The sequence below is a fragment of the Triplophysa dalaica genome, chromosome 24, assembly GCF_015846415.1.
Source record: "Triplophysa dalaica isolate WHDGS20190420 chromosome 24, ASM1584641v1, whole genome shotgun sequence".
Lineage (NCBI taxonomy): Eukaryota > Metazoa > Chordata > Actinopteri > Cypriniformes > Nemacheilidae > Triplophysa > Triplophysa dalaica.
Genome location: NC_079565.1, coordinates 11,206,973 through 11,226,942, shown reverse-complemented (window position 1 = coordinate 11,226,942; position 19,970 = coordinate 11,206,973). Strand labels below are relative to the sequence as shown.

The 19,970-nt window shown below is 36.4% G+C and overlaps 1 protein-coding gene across 2 annotated transcripts; it reads left to right on the top strand.

Annotated features, from left to right (window-relative positions):
* Positions 1-843: 843 nt before the first annotated feature.
* Positions 844-17,153, top strand: nap1l4a (nucleosome assembly protein 1-like 4a). Of its 2 annotated transcripts, XM_056740115.1 has the most exons (14): positions 845-959; positions 1,083-1,143; positions 1,448-1,607; positions 1,933-2,016; positions 2,150-2,281; positions 4,354-4,425; positions 4,525-4,664; positions 5,607-5,752; positions 12,756-12,772; positions 13,022-13,141; positions 14,818-14,853; positions 14,958-15,008; positions 15,553-15,585; positions 16,174-17,153. In XM_056740115.1, the coding sequence occupies exons 1-13, from the start codon at positions 926-928 to the stop codon at positions 15,556-15,558; spliced, it is 1,059 nt and encodes a 352-aa protein (XP_056596093.1). In that variant the 5' UTR covers positions 845-925; the 3' UTR covers positions 15,559-15,585; positions 16,174-17,153. The 2 variants fall into 2 exon arrangements, with proteins under 2 accessions (XP_056596092.1, XP_056596093.1); XM_056740114.1 differs by lacking the exon at positions 15,553-15,585 and having other exon boundaries at positions 844-959.
* The last annotated feature ends 2,817 nt before the right edge of the window (positions 17,154-19,970 follow it).

The window sequence follows — 19,970 nt, the reverse complement described above, 5'->3', positions numbered from 1 at the left end:
TTCTATATGAAACTTTCAAAAGGTCCGAAAGTGTATTATGTATAGTTATAAACTAGTAAACGTGCAGTGTTTTCCAGCCATTAGTAAACACGAGTACGCCACACAGTGCGCAGTGACACATGCGCTCTTCAATCGCCATGAGACTCGAAACCAATGAGATTTTGCGATACAAACCCTCGTCTTCCATTGGCCCTCCAGCGTGACCTATGACAGTCAGTCGTCCAATGAGAGACGTAGATGTTGGGACACGCCGTAACACTTCTCCGTCTGCTACAAGCGTGAGGACGGTGTGGCTCGTAACGTGGAGGTAAGTGAAAGAAAAGCCTTATTTTCATCGTAAACGAGGCGTTTTTTTAAAATAATGTTTTTAAATGTTTAACGTGATGTTAGTATGCTATAACAACTTTATTAAAATGTTAAGTGCTGCAATAGTCGGGGTGTTGACAGATTGTCCATGTGGATGGGGCATTTAAATGTAACTCATGCATGACAGCACAGTGACAGCAATAAGCGGTGAGACTGATTTCTGAGACTGAGTTTTTCAATAAGTTACACATTTCATCTCACATTGTCGTAATACATATTAAAAAAAATAAAACACGTTAAAAGTTGTCTGTTTCAAAGGTATAAGTCGACATGCTGGTTCATTGAAATGTGATGCATACCATCATGTCAGATATGATTGACAGGTCCAATTATCAGAAATATACTTCCTATGCAAACTACTAATATGTTTTAGGATTTAAACCCACACTGATATTAATTATACGTGCATATTATGACTGTATTATTGCACTTTTAAGTGTGATCACTTAAAGGTCTGGTGGAAGAATAACATTTATTGAAAGGAAAAAGTAAAACATGCCTTTTGAATGTGAGCGTAACATGTGCCCTTTTGTCTTTGCAAAATAGCTGAGGAGAGAAAATGGAAAGAAAAAATGAAAAGAATGAAGCCAAAGGTTTGTTTCTTAGACTGGAATATGATTTACATTATATTCCATTTGCATTTCAATATATATTTAGTTAATTTTTAGGAGATCCTCAAAAGATAATTGCTGTAATTGTTCTCTTTTCATGTAAAGGCAAAGGGGGAAATAAACTTTCACTGCCTGACAAATCAGAGGCTTTCTTACAAGGGGAAAGGTAGGAAGCCGTGTATCAGTTTGCCCGAGTAATATGATAATCTAAATTAAAAATAAATCAAAATAAAGAAGAAAGTGTAAAGAATTTTTGTGCATCCAAGTTTCAGATGTTTATTCTAAACATTATAGTGCTCAATTGTAGCATGGCAGTTTTTGTGCCATTGTTGTGTTTTTTCTAAACATCAGTAAAGTTGTAAACTTTCATTGTCCACACTATAAAACTTTGTAAATATGTGTTTTGTAAGCATAAACTTTGTCCACTGCTGTTTTAACACTTGATGTTGTTCCTTAACTTGGTTTTCCAGTGTACCAAATTTCAGCCTTCTGCCCAAGACTGTGAAGCGAAGAGTTTATGCCCTTAAGAGACTCCAGCTCCAGAGTGCCAACATAGAGGCAAAGTTCTACGAGGAAGTCCATGAGCTGGAGAGAAAGTACGCCACACTCTACAAGCCCATCTTTGACAAGGTATGCAAATTGTTTTGTGTAATAACAAACAGTCTGTTTGAACATGTTTGCCGTATCAGAGTAGCAACGTTTAACCCCTCAAGAACCTGCTATATATTTGACGCTATCTCCAGCACGACTGTTGGCGGTCAAGGTCTGTGTTGGCCTGTACGTCGGTCATCATAGCAGTGCTAAATTCAATCCACCAGAACAAATAACCGGCTGCACTCGCTCAAGTCTGGTTATTTCCATGGTTCGGGACATCCTGTTATCTCCGCTAACCCAAACTTATGTGGTTTACTCCTCAAATGATGTTGTCTTAATGATGTGACGCTTCTCTGTTCAGAGACGAGTGATTGTGAGCGGTGCCGTTGAACCCACAGATGAGGAATGCGAGTGGCAAAGTGACAGAGGGGAAGAGGATCTGGCTGTAAGTGGATGTTAAACACAAATTCAAATATTGAAGTTTTGGAACCCTTTGATGGAGAGTTGATTAGGTTTGCTAAGCATCTCATTGTGAGTGCTGGGATAAGTTTGCAATCAATAAGCCCATTCATCTTCAGGAGGATTTGCAGAAGAAAGCCACTCTGGACGAGAAGCAGGCGTTTTCAGCCGGTGCCGTCGATCCCAAAGGTATCCCAGAATTCTGGTTAACCATCTTTAAACACGTGGATGTACTGAGTGAAATGCTGCAGGTGAGATTGCATATTTAAATGTTCTATATTTTTCCCCTAAACCTGTGCAAATTGTTTTTTTTATAAACTGGTTATGAATGTATTGTTATTATACTGGGGTGTATATACAGTATTTTTGTAAAAGTAAAGCAATCTTGGTGTGTTAGTGTATAGTTCATTTATGCTGGTATAGATGTGCGTTTATCAGCTTTTTTATTTTGTATCTTATATAATCATATTAATGGTGAAATAATGTGTTTTATAACAAAGGATTGATTGTATCTCAGTTCGGTCTGTAATTTATACAAAGTTACAGCTTTGGTCCGGTGCTTTTTTCCCAGAACTGTTTCACTATTGAACTCTGCTCCCCACTGATTCCACTACCCCTCATAACTTTAACTTTAATGCTGCTATTACATGGTTTACATTGCACTACAGGGCTGCCATGCATGACTGAACTGTACACACCAGTACTTCATGTATCTGCTCTACCGGACTGTTTACACACACAGCATCATTTGCACTCTATACTGCTCACTTGCACACCAGGAATATTACTGAATGCTCATTTGCACTAATGGACTACTCTCATAACTGCATTTCCTCATCTACTGCACTGTAACTTCAATAACTGCACCAACTTCTCTACTGCACTGTAACTCATCTATTGCATTACTGCATCTATTGCATAACTAACTGCATCTACTCATCTATTGCACTATAACTTCAATAACTGCATTAACGCATCTACTGCACTGTAACTTCAATAACTGCATTAACTCATCTACTGCACTGTGACCTTAATAACCGCATTAACGCATCTACTGCACTGTAACTTCAATAACTGCATTTCCTCATCTACTGCACTGTTACTTCAATAACTGCACTAACTCATCTACTGCACTGTAACTCATCTATTGCATTACTGCATCTATTGCATAACTAACTGCATCTACTCATCTATTGCACTATAACTTCAATAACTGCATTAACTCATCTACTGCACTGTAACTTCAATAACTGCATTAACTCATCTACTGCACTGTAACTTCAATAACTGCATTAACTCATCTACTGCACTGTAACTTCAATAACTGCATTAACTCATCTACTGCACTGTAACTTCAATAACTGCATTAACTCATCTACTGCACTGTGACCTTAATAACCGCATTAACGCATCTACTGCACTGTAACTTCAATAACTGCACTAACTCATCTACTGCACTGTAACCTTAATAACCGCATTAACGCATCTACTGCACTGTAACTTCAATAACTGCACTAACTCATCTACTGCACTGTGACCTTAATAACCGCATTAACGCATCTACTGCACTGTAACTTCAATAACTGCACTAACTCATCTACTGCACTGTAACCTTAATAACCGCATTAACGCATCTACTGCACTGTAACTTCAATAACTGCACTAACTCATCTACTGCACTGTAACTTCAATAACTGCATTAACGCATCTACTGCACTGTAACTTCAATAACTGCATTAACTCATCTACTGCACTGTAACTTCAATAACTGCACTAACTCATCTACTACACTGTAAATGTATAACTGCATCTACTCATGTATTGCACTATAACTTCAATAACTGCATTAACTCATGTACTGCACCGTACCTTTAATAACCGCATCAACTCATCTACTGCACTGTAACTTTAATAGCTAATGTCTGTAACTAATGCACACTCAAGTCACTTGCACTATTGTATAGTCTATATTGTTATCTGTTCATAACCACCTGTACATTAATGTTCACAGTATATTGCCTTCTGTTTATATTGTTCATAGTACATACCGACTGTCATATTTTCATAGTACATGCCCATTGTATAGTATTTTCCTAATATTGTATTGTGTATTTATTCACACTGTATATCCTGCACTTGCTAATTGCACTTCTGGTTAGACCTAAACTACATTTCGTTACACTGTACTTGTATATGTGTAATGACAATAAAGTTGAATCTAATCTAATCTAATCTTAAGGTTTTTGGGGGTAGCACAGGATGTGGTTTTGTAACAGGAAGCAGTTTAATTATTTCCTCAACCAGACTATTTTATTTCGTTCAGGAGCACGATGAGCCAATCCTGAAACACTTGCAGGACATCACTGTGAAATTCTCTGAACCTGGAAAGCCAATGGTTTGTACTCTAGTCACCATTTACTCGCAGCGTTCTTGAACTAATGTTCTAATAATGAGTCTAATTTCAATGGTTGTTCAATTGTTCATCTGAAAACAGAGTTTCACGTTAGAGTTCCTCTTTGAGCCCAACAGCTACTTCAGTAACACCGTCCTCACTAAAGTCTACAAGATGAAGTCAGAACCAGACGCAGCTGATCCCTTCTCTTTTGAGGGCCCGGAGATAGTGGACTGTGACGGGTGAGAGAGATTTCTATTCATTTGGCAATCACCTAGAACACCATGAATCACCCTGACAACCACCACTTAGTGTATCGCTTCATACAGATCTGGGGCCGGATTCACAAAACATTATTTCTTAACTGCCCGTTTTCTCTTAAATTCTAATTTAAGAAAATAGATAGGAATGTTATTTATTCTCGAAAAAAACTTCTTAAGACCGTTTCTTAAGAATCCAAATTCTCAAAACATAAGCGGTAGTGAATGTCATCTTTAAATGAAGACGGCATCACGGTTGTCTTAAATCTCAAAAGTCAAAATGTTTATTACGTGTATTTGGTTGTTTCACATGTGATGAATACTGTAATGAGCCAGAATCATAATTTTGTCGTTTACTTGCCATTAAGGAATATTTATTTTGATATAGTCTAATAATAAGGTCTAGCTCTCTCACTTTAGCTTTCATTATTATAGTGCTTTTTACATTACTCTGGGACAAAGTGACTCGAAACGGAGGGTCACAAGTCTTATGTCATAGTAACATGCAAAAAATTTTTACTTTTTTTTTTATATTATAATATGTATACTTTTTAAAGCTTGCTTACATATAAGCTAACATGCAATGGTAAATGCCGTTTAACACATCACATGCTAATATATATAGGCTACATAAGAATGTGATGTGCTTGTTACACACATTAGGTTTATTCTATAGATAAACATATACAGTTACCACACGAGCAAGCGAGTTAAATCATATTGTTTTTTTCTTACAACAAAAATTAAGATGTTCTTAAGAAAATATTTGAGAACGTTTTGAGAAATGTTTGAGAATTGCACTTACGAACATTCTTACAATCTTCCTATAATTTATCTTAGGAAAGTTCTTATATTTTGTCTTGAGAACATTTTCGTGAATCCGGCCCATGTGTGTTTCTAAATGCATTTTAATGTTTGTTTCAGTTGTAAAATCGATTGGCATAAAGGTAAAGACGTGACTGTCAAGGTCATCAAAAAGAAACAGAAGCACAAAGGAAGAGGAACCATCCGGACCGTCACCAAAGAGATTTCACAGGACTCTTTCTTCAATTTCTTCAACCCCGTTAAAGGTAAGTTACACTGCACTAGGCGTGGGCGATATGAGCTCAAATTCATATCATTGTATTTTTCACTGTCCAGTCGATATCGATATTACGATATGATACAAATATGGAATCCCATTTTAGTACACCTCAGTTCAATTATAGGCAAAATATGTATTTTAACGTCATATAACAAAAAAGTCAGAGATGGGACATAGACCTTAAAAGACTTTTATTTAAACACAATGAACACATGGGATAAAGAAAATGAAAATATTTTGCTACATGGAAAATAAGGTAACCTTTACCTTACCTTTTAATTGTGCAATTGTTTTTTTTTCCCAAACACTGCAAACTTTCAACATAAGGAAGAAATTAAATTAAATATTTTAATTTAATTTTTATTTTATTTGACTAATTTGAATGGGTGCAAAGTCCTTCACTATGTGATGTGTTGCTGCACTGGTTATGTCTTTACATCTTTTACTCGGCTTGTCATACGGAGTACCGGCAGCGAATGAAGACTTTATTGATTGCTGCATGGGAGGCATATGCTTCCGGATATGCTTCCGATCGGCTTTGTCGGAGGAGAGGGCTTTAAAAATTTAGTTTGTACAGCCCGACTTTACTGTTAGTCTAGAAAAACAATCACTGCCAACTTTTTCATGACAATAGAAATGGAAGCCTTTTGAGCTGTTAATTCATGAAATCTTTCCGGACTGTTAATAAATGCCGTCATTCGGTAAATTTTTTAACGCGTTTTAAGTCTGGTCTAAAATCTTTATGGATTTATTATATCTTCCTTGATCAATCACACTGCTGTTTTTTAGTTGGAATAAACACACATGCTCATATTTTACATGGAAATGTCCAGGCATTATGGGCGGTTGATGCTGATAGACGTACTGTTAATAAGTGCCATCATACGGTTGTTAATATATTAATGTTTCCGCGCATTATCTTAATGTATAGCTTGATGTAAGATTGCCTATTCCATAATAAATAAAGCAGTGTGTCGTCACGGATTTAAAGCGTAAATGGTCCCTCTCTCCGTTTATGTGTGTTTGTAATACTGTAAATTAAATGCGTCCATGTGCGGGAGGAGAACTATTTCGAATAGTTCTCATCGATCTTCAAATATTATTTTTGTTTTAAATGCCCATCCCTAGTTCGTTGGTCAATGTTGGAGATTCTGAACCCAAACTTGTTCCATACGACAGAGGAGCCCCCCCTTTTTTAATTTATTCCTCCTCGTACTGTTCAACAATCTCACTTTCTGTGCATTCGCTCATCTTTTTCACTCAAATCTCACATTCATTCTCATGAATTCGCAAACACAAGCTGCAGTTTCTTGTGCACACTTGATTGTTGCTGTGGCGTGTTTGAGTAATGTTCGGCGGGTTGTGCTACAATTTGGACCATACGCCGCTCTCTGTTTGATTACTAATGCCTGTGTAGTGAGGATTTGGACAGAGGACAAAAAATTAAACGTTCACCCTCGACATATCTTTATTAGCAATGTTAACAGATAACAAATTGAACAAAACGTTATAAATGCGAAATTAGAGTTCATGAATATATAACGGTATGCATGATATAGCAAAATTCATATCACGGTGCAAAATAATACCGGTAGTCACGTACATACCGGTATATCGCCCAGCCCTACACTGGACTAATAAAAACAATGATGAATTTGCAGTTTACAACAGAACATAAAAATCTAGGTTAGCAAAAGAACACAGACAGCTTTTTAATGTTACCATTATAATGCTGTGACACAGACTTTGTCATCATCATTTTTATTTTATTTAATTAGTAGTTTGTAGGACAACAAGATGCTTGTCTTTTAAACTGGTTTAATGTTCTTTTTTACATCATATAAGAGTTAGTTTAGTAACAAAAGAATGACTAATGAAATAATTGAGAATTAAAAATCTGAGATTTTGGAGAACCAATCCCCAGCTAAGCATCTTGTTTGAAAATATCTCACGGTGTCAGTAGAGGGCGTCACAAACTTATTTTTTGTAAAGACACCACTAACATGCCAGCCAATAGCTTTCAAATGAGACGCAATGTGTCATACTGTAGGGGGAGTTTAGGAGCTCAGAAAGCAAACTCCTGCAGTGTTACATTTGCATAAAATGTCTTTTCATATTTATTTGGCTGCATATATTTTTGCACAAAATATAACTAAATCTTTTAATCTCTGATTTTCCAAGTTTATACTTGGTTAACAATCCTAAATTGAGGTTCGATGTGGATTTTAAGTGATGAATAGCTTTTTTCATGGCATGTGTATGATGCTTACTGAAAAACTGTCAAAAAGGCTCATGTGGTAAATGCCTTAACGCATGCGATTTATATTTTTCAGATTAACACATATTTCACGCTATTAAAGCATCACCTGTTTATTCTGTTATCATTGTCTAGCATTACATTATATAATCACGCTCTTATTCATATAAAGGCATTTAAGCTATTTAGATGCGATTTGAAATGGTTGTATTGACACGTCCAGTATAGATTAACAGCTTCTGGCTGTGGAACAGGGCTCAACGCAACAGCGGTACCGTCTGGTGTAAAGGCTGCGTCAGAATCTGTCAGACAGTGCACCAGTATTAACTTCTCTTCTGTGCTTGAATGAACAAAAAATATGCCAGTAAGCACATTTTGGCTTGTAATTTTGCTTAAAAAAAGTCTTAAATGAATGCAGAGAGTAAAATAGGAAGCGTATTAGACCTGCTTAGGGCGGCAGCTCTCAAAGGGAAGGCACTCTTAAACGTACTGCTGTGACTTCTGTCACTAATGTTAATTAAAGAACAAAAGAAAAGAAGAAATCAATGTTATTATGTGAGCTTTAATGAGGATCTTCTATAATTACATCTCCAAAAATTTGAGTATCATGAAAAAGTTCAATATTTTTTGTCAATCATTTCAGAGAGTGAAACCCATACTATATTTTTAGATTCATTACACAAAATGAGAATTTGAAGTCTTAAAGACCTCAAATTCGGTGTCTCAGAAAATTTGAATATTACAGAAGATCAATAAAAATAGGATATTTTAAACAGAAATGTCTGGAAAAAGTATGTTCATCTCTATGCACTCAATATTTGGTTGGGCCTCCTTTTGCATGATTTACTGCATCAATGCGGCGTACAAACCTCTATAGCAAACGGTAAACTCACTGACAGCTAAAAATACTATATTACTGCTGCATCTCGTTGACGTAAGCATTACAGGAAAAATGTCCATTTATTTACCTGCTCTTGGTGTCTTCAGGTCTATATATATGCGATGCGTCTTTGGTAGGAGAAGCAGTGTTTAGGGAGCGGAAAGGGTTAAAATGGAGTGCGTTTGGCCCTATATGAAGATATTGGAAGATATGGTTCAAATATATTCAACATAAATTTCCTTTAGTGCGCGTGATGTGTACAGCTCAGTTATGTAGACGCTCTGGTGATGTGAATGGTTCATTCTGTATCGCGGTGCAGATGGAACGAAGGCAAGCTGGACGAAAATCTGTCATCTGGTTGTGACTGGAACCAGACTTTTAAAAACGCAAATGTTTTTATCGGCTTGCTTTTCAGTTTGTTTGATGCAACATATTTGAACTTGAACTTCAAGGGGGGCGGGGGATGCCGTTGGAGGGGCAGAGCGCCTAACCTAAGGGTATGGTAGGGGGAAACACTGCTGTATAATTTATTTGACAGTAAAGACTATGAAGTGTTTGAGAACTTTATTTATTTTCTGTTTATTTTCTTAGACAGGGCACACTTATTAAAATGGGTTTGATTAGTAGGAAAAATATAATATATTTAATAAAGACATCAGTCGCAAAACTTATAATAACAATATAAGAATGTTGGCTTTCTTTCATAAAATGATGCTGTTAAAGAAATGTATTGTCTCTACATTCAGTTGTAGATAAAATGTGAAATGATTAGAATGTTAAAGAATATTTAAAAACATCAAAGCTGTGTTAGATTAGTTAGTAAAAAAAAAAATCGATTGACAGCACTAAAATAAACATGTTAAACAAATTAGTAGTGTTTCTTTAATTTCACTATACGTGTTCGATTAATCACATGAAGAGGGTGGGATTAATCGTGATCATATTTTTTTAATCTATTGACAGTCCTACTTTAAACGTATACAATTATAGTACAGGTCAAATACAGTTGAACATTATAAAAATTAGGATCCGCATACATAGAGGTTAATGATCTTTGCTGTGATTGGCAGGTATTGTTCAAGGTGTGAGGTTAAAGACAGATCTGCGTCATCAATTCAACCTGTCAAAAGGCATTCACAACTAGTGCGCAAAGGTTCTCATTCATGTCTAGACCATTGGAAAATACATTCACAATAAAGCTTCTTGAAAGACGTCTTGGCACTCTTCTGAATTGCTTCTTCAGTTTTAACTAACCAGACCTTACCCAGACACATTATAGTTTGTCCATTCACAGTTAGAAGTCCCTTTAAGCACAGCTAATAATAAACACTTAGAAATGTCAGTTATTGCGTGGATGACGAAATTCATTTTAGTTTGTCTAACAATACATATAGTCGCAAAACTTGTATTTTGACTTATTTTTAATGTTATTAATACTAAAAAAGGTTAGTGGATCCGTTAGTGTTTTATTATTATTCTGCTGCTTCTTCTTCTGCCATGGAAGTCTTTGGCAGCCCATAGAACCGTAGATGTGAAAGTTGTTAAATTTTGCACACACATAGAGGATAGACTGAACTGTGTTCAAAGTGCATTTCCCTGTTTTTAAACTTGATTTTCAACATTTGCCTTGGCCAATTCCTGGGTTTGACCCGATTATACAGTTCAAAGTAGGGAAGGAAGGATGGAACCGGCGAACATTCAAACAAACTTAAATCAAAATAAACAAACAAAAACACGGAAGTATAAGGCCGGCAGCCACCTCTCGGTCGACTGCCGGCTCCGAGGACATAAACACAAACTTAACACATGTCCGGGCCCAGTCCTCTTTTGTCGTACACTCTGCTGCTCGTCCTTTTATGATTCCGATCACCTCTGTGAGAGATATGGAGCCGTTGCAACTCACAGCTGACACTCATTATCACTCGCATCACAGGCCCCGCGTCATTCCCTCGCGGCTCTCGTCCCGCCTTGCTCGTCACAGACCCTGTAATTGCTGCTTGCAGCTATACTTTTATTTGTCTTGCTTTGTGATGTCAAAAATATCTATATTTTGATAAGTATCGATACTGCAAAATCTGAAACAGTTCCAATGCCCATGTCCCATGTATCCACAGCAAAATATACTTGCAGAAAACTGCCATTCATATCTACTTATAAGTTAAACTTACAAATCAATGCACAAAGTCCCTTGTTTCTAAAACAGGGTTTCTAAGCTACATCATATGTGCCATTGTATGTGTTTTACAAATAGACTACATGTCTAACGAATAAATATGAACATATGCATAGGCGTACAGTCAGAGTATATAGTTTTAATTAAATGAGAAAGTGTTGAATTGAAATGGATGCCGTATTTCTTTCTAGATACAATAATATTAATGTATTGGTGCTGTAACCTTTAAGCAGGTCTTTGCTCTTCGCTTTCTATTACACACACATTTAATGGCGCTCTTCCACGTCTCACTTTTCATGTATTTTTTATGAGCGAGCAGCGCGTCACTGCATCCCTCCACCGGCGGGAGCTTCATTTATTTTAAACGTATGCAATAGTTTTATAGTGGATAAGAGAGTAAGTGCTCGTCATGTGTTTGTTGAATTAGCACCTGCACAACACTCACTTTACATTTCCCATTAAACGAAACATTTAAGTGAATGATACTAGAATGCGCTTGCATGTTTACTGAGCTCACGGATGCAGATAACATGATAACATGCGGATGAAAATAGAATCATGAGGGGCGATCTGTACGGATCACGGATAAACTCCGATCAGATCCTTATACCACTAATAATTGGAACACATTCATTTTTGCGGAATAATTGGCTAATTTCAAAAGTGCTGCAGAATCGATACAGAGGCAAATGTATCCATGCGCGCATCGTCAGGAGCTCACGAAAATGTATCGCCATATCGATATTTTACGTACAGCCCTACTTTAAATTCATTAGTTAATGTATTACTAAATTAGTCAAATTAACTTTAGATTAACAATTAATAAATAATGAAAAAATATACATCATTGTCTAGTCTTGTTTAATTTCACTTTTAATAAATAAATGAAAATGTAGGGCCTTAATGTTATGGTAATTTTTTCCTGTGGTATCGAAAATATTATCGGATCACAATATATTTTTAGAGATCGAATAAAAGTTAGAAATTCCAGTATGGTGACAACACTTCTGTATGTGACGTATAAACTCTTGCGTCGATATATACACGTTGTCATATTGTAGAATGCTTGAAAGTGTGTCAACTATCCAATTATTATCCCCCGTTCCTTTATCTCGGTTTTCTTAAAGATCGGTTTTCTCACCCCTGAAAAGGAATGAAACTAGAAAGTGTCTTCAACCGTCATATCAATGTATTTCCTTCATCGCACTCGACCTTTGCTACGTTGAATGCTTTGCATTTTTTAAACTGCATCGCACCATTTCTTGTTAAATGCTTGATAGACCTAAAGGAATGTCGCACTGCTTGCATGCAGTCTGTGGGAAAGTGGGTCTCTTAGTTTGAAAAGCTGTCTCACCGGATTTGTGTATAACTTATCAGTAATCAAGGGGACTGCAACATTCCTTTTTAAGGTGTGTCACTACGATATTAGTGAGGCAAGCTTCCTTACTTCAAGATCAAGTTCCTTTAAAAAAAATGTGACTAATGTAAAACCACTTTCTTTCTGGATTCATTATAATGATGCTGTTCGAGGTAAAACTAATATTTTAAAAATAAAATGCAAATACAATCCAAGCAATTTGATCGTTCTTTACAGCCCCAAACTGTTACGTACTATTTATGTAAATTATGAAAACTATTTTGCATGCCCACATTCATTTTTTGTCTTTTCTTTTTTCTAGCAACACCTGATGGAGTGGTAAGTGCATTTTTGTGTTTGTAAACATTTGAGTCATCAATACAGCACATCACTCACTGCCTCCCACACAAACACACAGCACATCACTCTCTTCTTAGTTTACATAACACGTCACATACGAGAAACGTACGTAAAGTTCCCACGTCAGTAACTGGAAATGCTTCATTTAATAACATGTCTTACATACTTTTTGCATTGAATAAATCATTGAGTAATTTACTAACATCATCATGTGTATGTTGTGTCCAGGATGAAGATTTGGACTTCACTCTAGCTACAGATTTTGAGACGGGACACTACTTCAGAGAGAGGATCATCCCCAGAGCAGTGCTTTATTTCACAGGAGAAGCCTTGGAGGACGACGAGAGTGTGCGTATATTTTCTAAATTAACAGCAACATTTGACTTTATTTGGCAAACATGAAGAACCATGTTATTCAGGTTGCATTTAAAAAAAGGACACGGACTGTATATTTAGTGTTTTGAACAATTCATAAAAATGATTTGAGAGAATTCCATCGGTTAAATGATTTCAACATCCCAATATTTTGATAATGAAATCAGTGACGCTGTCATATATATTAGAAGTAACTGTAAAACGTTAATATAATATCACTCTAATTTTCATGATGTTGGTTATTTTTAGACTGGCAAAATCATTAGTTCAATAATACAGCTTTTCTAAAACCGTAGAGGCAATGGAGAGGCTCAATGGTTCCCTCGACCGAATGCTTATACATTTTTCCCTAAGACTTTTGGAAGATCGCAAAAAATAAAGTCTGTGATTAACAATGGATTAACAAATCGTTTTGTCTATCAATATAATCTTTTCAAATTATCACAAAATTTGTTACTTTTGTAGCCTAAATACAATTGGCAGAAGAAAAAAAGCTAACACGATACTATAAACAGACTACACTACAATCGCTCGAAATCAACGTCACCACCACCAAGCCTCCGACAACTCTTTCAAACTTTATAAAAAATGTGTTCCCTGGTAAGTAATGACTCTGTGAATGAATCCACATCTACGATTGAAGAGATTTGTGCCATGTTGCATTATTTGTGAGGTTTATATGTGCGATGACATCTTATGTCCACGCCAGAGGAAGTTATCGCTTTCAGCAACTTGTTAGCAACCGTTTTGCTAACATTTTGAAGACACAATAAGGCTTTAAAAAAATCACAAGCGGGTCGTTATTGCCGTTTTATGTCATATAATGAAACGTGAGAATATTTAGAGGTATTGTTGACCACAGACCTTATTTTGGCAGATTTACCGAAAACCCATTCAAAAAATCCATTGACTTTTAAGTCCTTAAATGCACTGAGCCTCTCCCTTACAGAAATTCTAATGGTTTACATTAAAAACCATTAGCACCATTAGCTTTTACGTTAAACTTGAAAAAATATATTTTGAAGTGTGTTTTGGGTGTTATTCCAAAAGGTTTAATCAACAGCCATTACAGCCAATACAATTCCCAAATAACCCTTAAATCCATTACATTTTCTATTGGTTTTTTTCAGCGAGGATACTCTGGGTATTGGTTTTAATGGAATCTGTAATGGTGTCTACTGGTATGTGATAGATTATATTGGTGGGATGTGAAATCCTACTGGAATAATGTCCAAAACACATTACAAAGTGTAATTTTGTTGTGGTATAATGGAAAAAGCTATTGGGTTGTAATGGTATTCTAATGAAAACCAGTAAAATTCCTATTATTACATTACATTTACATTTAGCCGACGCTTTTATCCAAAGCGACTTACATTGCTTTATCCTATACATTTTACATAGGTATTTGCAATCCCCTGGGATCGAACCCACAACCTAGCGTTGTTAACTACAATGCTACAGGAACGCTTCTGGTTATGGTTTTTTTAGGGTTTCTTTGTTTTTTCAGCAGGGATGTATCTTAAATATTCTTCATATCACCAACCCCTATTAAAATCCAGAAACGAACAACAAAAAAGACATGTGAATGCATATGTGATTTACATAATATGTGTTTATTTGTATTGTGACAATGTTGTTTTGTGCAGTTTGAAGAGGAGGATCTTGAAGAGGGGGAGGAGGAGGTGAGAATACAGACAATTTATTATCAACCTATAGCGGAATGTTATAGACGATCAGATAATATAATGTGTACAACAGTTAGAAAAGATACGTATGTCTTGTTCAGGACCTGGATGAGGAAGGTGAAGAAGAGGATGAGGGAGATGACGGCCCCATAGTGAGTTTTGCCATTTAAACCTTCTGTATTAATGACTTGCCCCCAGTTAATCTGAATGATCACTTAGTATAAGATCTTAAAAGGATACTTCACCCCAAAAAAAAAATTGTTTCACCATTTACTCACCTTCGAGTTGTTCCAAATGTGTATAGATGTCTTTGTTCTGATGAACACAGAGAAAGATATTTGGAATATTGCTTATAACCAAACAGATCTCAACTCCCATAGTAGGAAAAAACAATGGTAGTCAAAAGTGCCCCAGAACTGTTTGCTGTCCTACATTCTTCAAAATGTCTTCTTTTGTGTTCAACACAACAACAACAAAGAGATAAAGTATTTTTTCCTACTATGGTACACACACAAGGCAGCATGAACCGTAAATGTCTATTTCCTGATAGTTTCGATTATTGGCTTTTTGTAACAAATCTGGGTTTGATTTTGGATGTCTAGATCAAAATCGTTAACTTGTGTTGTGCTTTGTAATGAGTGGCATGCCCTGATGTGTAAATCTGTGTTGTCCACTTTCCCTTTGTCCCTTTTGCAGGCTTAATTCATTTCTCACTTCATGCATTTGTAGGTAAGACACACTAGAAGGAATGTGGCCCCTTTTCCCCACCTGTCTTTTCTGACATTTATCAATTTTCCATTGATTTTATGCCACTTTCACACAGGAAGTTTATTCAAGGTTTGCTGATTAATATTGTAGTAATAGTGGAACCTCTATTGGTAGCATCTATTTAACACATCAGAGTTCAGAAACAACAGAGGACTATGAAAACAGACTGATAATAAATGAGTAGTCTCGTCTAATTTGGATTTCGAATCCAAAATACATTTCCAGTGTGAAAATGACATTATTGTAGTCTCTCACGGGCATTAAAGACTAACCCTTCCAACTCTCTCTCATTAAATCAGCCATAAAGGTGAAGTGTCACAATACTTGTATTCTAGTTTTACACATTGAAACATTTAAAGGGGTTTGGCCAAACAATGGGAGACCGGTTGCCAGATTTGTCAAATCAGTATCTTTTCACGTAGTTCCTCTAGTGGCTCATAAATGACGCACTTCACCTTTAAACAGCATGTTTTATGAACCAGAACATCACCAAATTTTATCCTAGGACCTGATGATATTCTTCCTCTCCATCTCTTGTTGTTCTAACAGACGGACCCTCCTCCTGCAGAGTGTAAACAGCAGTAAGAATGGTCAACGGGCAGTCACGGCACAACTCGGCTTGCCTGTCAGATGATAGAAGTGACAACAAGGCCTAACCCCCTCATGGACTCTGAACTAATGCAATAGAAACCAAACGCTGTTTAGAAAACGATGCATGTTCTACTGTTTACTTTGACAGAGATGACCTCTGCACTCCAGTTTAGTGTTCTTATTTCTTCATGTGATACATAGCCTCAGTTCTCCACAATATGGGATTAACAGATAAAACAGATTTATTTTGGGCTGAGGCAATGTCTCAAGTCACAATGTTTGCCTGTAGCTGGTGTGTAAATGCAAGCTAGCGAAGATGCCACTTGTTTTGAATTCCTTGTGTCCATCCTCAACCTTTGCCAGTTTTGCAGTGGAGCTGAATCTTGGACACAGCCCAGGTCATGTGAACTCGCAGCCGTTGTCCACTGTAGCGTCACTCAGGGTTTTTATGCCAACAAAATCATGATCATCTAAACCTCTAACATAGATGACTGACACAAGTGATTCTTTTTGGTTTTGCTGTTACGAAATATTTACAAAGGTGTCAGCGTTTTTTTTTGTAAAAGTGGACGTGGTTGGTTCTACTCACTGGTAGCCAAACAATGTGGATGGTGGGAAAGGAGTAGCTATGATTTGTCACCAGGGTTGGGCTTCATCAAATTCCCATTCCTGCGTGTGACGCGTTGCCATGCCGTGAACTCAATATTTTATTTGGACATGTGGTTAAGTGTTAAGTTGCTTGCATTCATGCATAGAATTGATGAAATTACAGTATTGAGAATGTTAACAAGCAGATCCTATAGCCATTGAAGGTTTACTCTCCGTTTTAACTGTGTGCAAGCCATAGCCTTATCTGAAACTTCTTGGTTCGTATTGCAGCATTGTTTCCATTTTGTACAAAATAGACAAAATATTCTATTAAATGTTGTGCGACACGATTCCTCAGACTTTTTCATTACTGTTAGTGTTACACTTGTTTATGAATGATACCTCAGATCATGGGGCCTGTTAAGAATATTTGGGCTCCCATACACTTACATTAGCAGTGGTTCTAAAACATGGGGGGCCCCAAGATGGATCCAGGGGGAGAACCGTTTATATTATTTCTTGAAATATAGAAAATATTATAAAAAATATCAGGAATGGAAAATAATTTTTTAGTTTTTTTAATGAAAATTCGAAGTTCTTGAAAATCTTTCTTTGGGGGGTCACAAAGTGATGCAGCGATGGCAAGGTGGGCCGTAAGAAAATGTTAAAAACAGACATTAAAGAAAGGAGTAAGTTCATATCAGGAGCCTAAGAAAAGTGTTTTGTAGATGTTGGGCTCTATTCACTCTATTCGCAAGTAAACACACATCTAACAACAATCTGGAACATATAAAAGGACAGATAACCCCAAAATGAAAATTATTTGATCTTTTACTCTCCCTCATGTCATTCAAAAGCTGTATGACTTTGAAATGCAGAACACAAAAGAAGATATTTTCAAGAATGTTGTTAAAGAAACTTCCATTGTATAAAACAAAACCACCAAGACATTTATTGAAATATGTTCTTTTGTTCCACCATACAAATATGCATACACCGGTTATAAACAACATGACGGTAAATCAATGATGCCAGTGTGTTTATTTTCGAAAAGGAATTCAATCCTTAATCCTTTAAGGCATTTAATGGCAACACCCCCCTGGTGGCAAGTTTCTGTGGGCAACACCACTTAGGTTTTCTTCAGAATATGAAGTTTTTTCTTATTTCAAATGTTTTCTTTGGCGTTCATGCATTCCACACCTCATTGAGCTCATTTCACATCATAGTTGGTTCCATTTAGAGAAGCACAATGCATGAAATGATTAGTAACCGTGCTATAATTATCCAGTCCCCATAATTAGGTGGAAATTTGAGAGGGAAACTGAACCCCCACCAAACCAGATTGCAGAAACTTTCAGCTATGTGAGGAATCTAAACACTGACGGCTCTGATCGAGCATCCGCGAACGCATTGCTCACAACTACTTCAATATGAACTGAGAAGGCTTTGTGTGAAATGCTTCCCGGCATTCTATCTGTACTTTCTCGAGTGTGTAATCTGCCGGTCGGGATTCCATAAGACGGGATCGGTTCTGTGGGATATCACTCCCACTTTCACACCTCTCCTTCTGGTTTCTGTACGCGGTTCTGAGATGCTGCATTATCACAAAAATCCTGCTGTACTTCCAGTGGTATGAGCACGATTCATCTCCTTGGTGGACTTGCGCTTTTTATCAGCATGGCACGATTGGAATGACATTATTGTCATTCTGGCTCGCTGCAGTTCCAAAAAACTTCTCACGGTACAGAAGCCAACAAGTCACTTAGTATGTACAACAACCAAGACATATGTTTGAAATGAAGTACATTCATGTGAAATTGAGATGTTCATGTTTCTTCCAAAAAGCAGGTATCTTTTATGTTGAAAGCTATTTTGAGATCACGTGATCAGCTACGTTTTATCCACCTTTGCATTCTCTATCATTATTTTAATATTCTTTACCAAACACAAGGTCGAAGATTGAATTCTCAAAGATGACCAATATGACTATGAAAATTTCATTTCTACAATGATGTTGGTAACGGAAAACATTCAGTTAATAGATGTTAGTATAAAGTCAACTGGCCGAAACACCATCTTCATTAAAACAGTGCGAAGGGTGTTAGAGGGACTTGAAGGCCCAACCTTAGGAGTGTACACAAAAACATTTTACACCTTGTATGAGAAGTTGCATTTTTATTTATAATAAATGTTTCATATAAAGATAGAACAATGACTCTGTTATGCATTGTATTGTATGTTAGTGGGGAAAGTTCCTACACCCCCACAGTTTCAAATAGCATGTCCAATGTTCTCTTTTACAGTTTTCATAAACATACTGTAAGAGCTTTGTTTTGTTCTGTTCCCACCCGCTTACTTTTGTTCAATTTGTAATATAAATGTCTCGATTACTGAATGTGCACATGGTTGATACAGCTTTAGAAAGTTTATTTTTATTCCATTCTGTTCTACATTTATTCTATTTTATCAACAATTGTTCAGTAGGTGCTTAACCATCATCAAATGTTGCCTGTAAAACGTAAACTAAATATCAACCACAAATTTTTTGAGGTGGATAATCCATATAAATAATACAAATATGCATGGTTACTAACACAAAAGCAAATCGTGCTAAAATATGTATGAATTAGCCACGTCATAAAATACGTACAAATTCATGTGATATTGCGTTGAATTTTTTTTTTTCATTGCCATGTTGTAGAAGTAATGTAGTTTAAGGTAATTCAGTAACAGGGTTGGTTTTTAACCCTGTAATACTATTTTATTTGTTGGTTACAGTCAAGAGAGTCAATACAACTAAGCTTTTAGCACAGATGGGATTTCTTCAATCAATCAATTTCACTTTATTCTTGGAATTTCTACCAAAATTTGTCTCTCTTCACACAGCGCTTACTGTCTTACAATTATTCATGTCCACACAAAAATACACATTCACATAACAACACAATAACATTTACAATACCCATAGGCCCCCATTCATTTGCCATTCATTTAGAATCCCAAGATCTGCTTTGATCCCCAATTCTGATTTATTAATTATATCGACTGATACACAAAGGATTTACATAGCTTATTTGGCCTATACTAAGTTAGTATTCCTCGTACAGAACAATTTGTATCACCGATTGATAAAACAGGAGAAGAATCTGTTTGCTTGCACCAAAGTA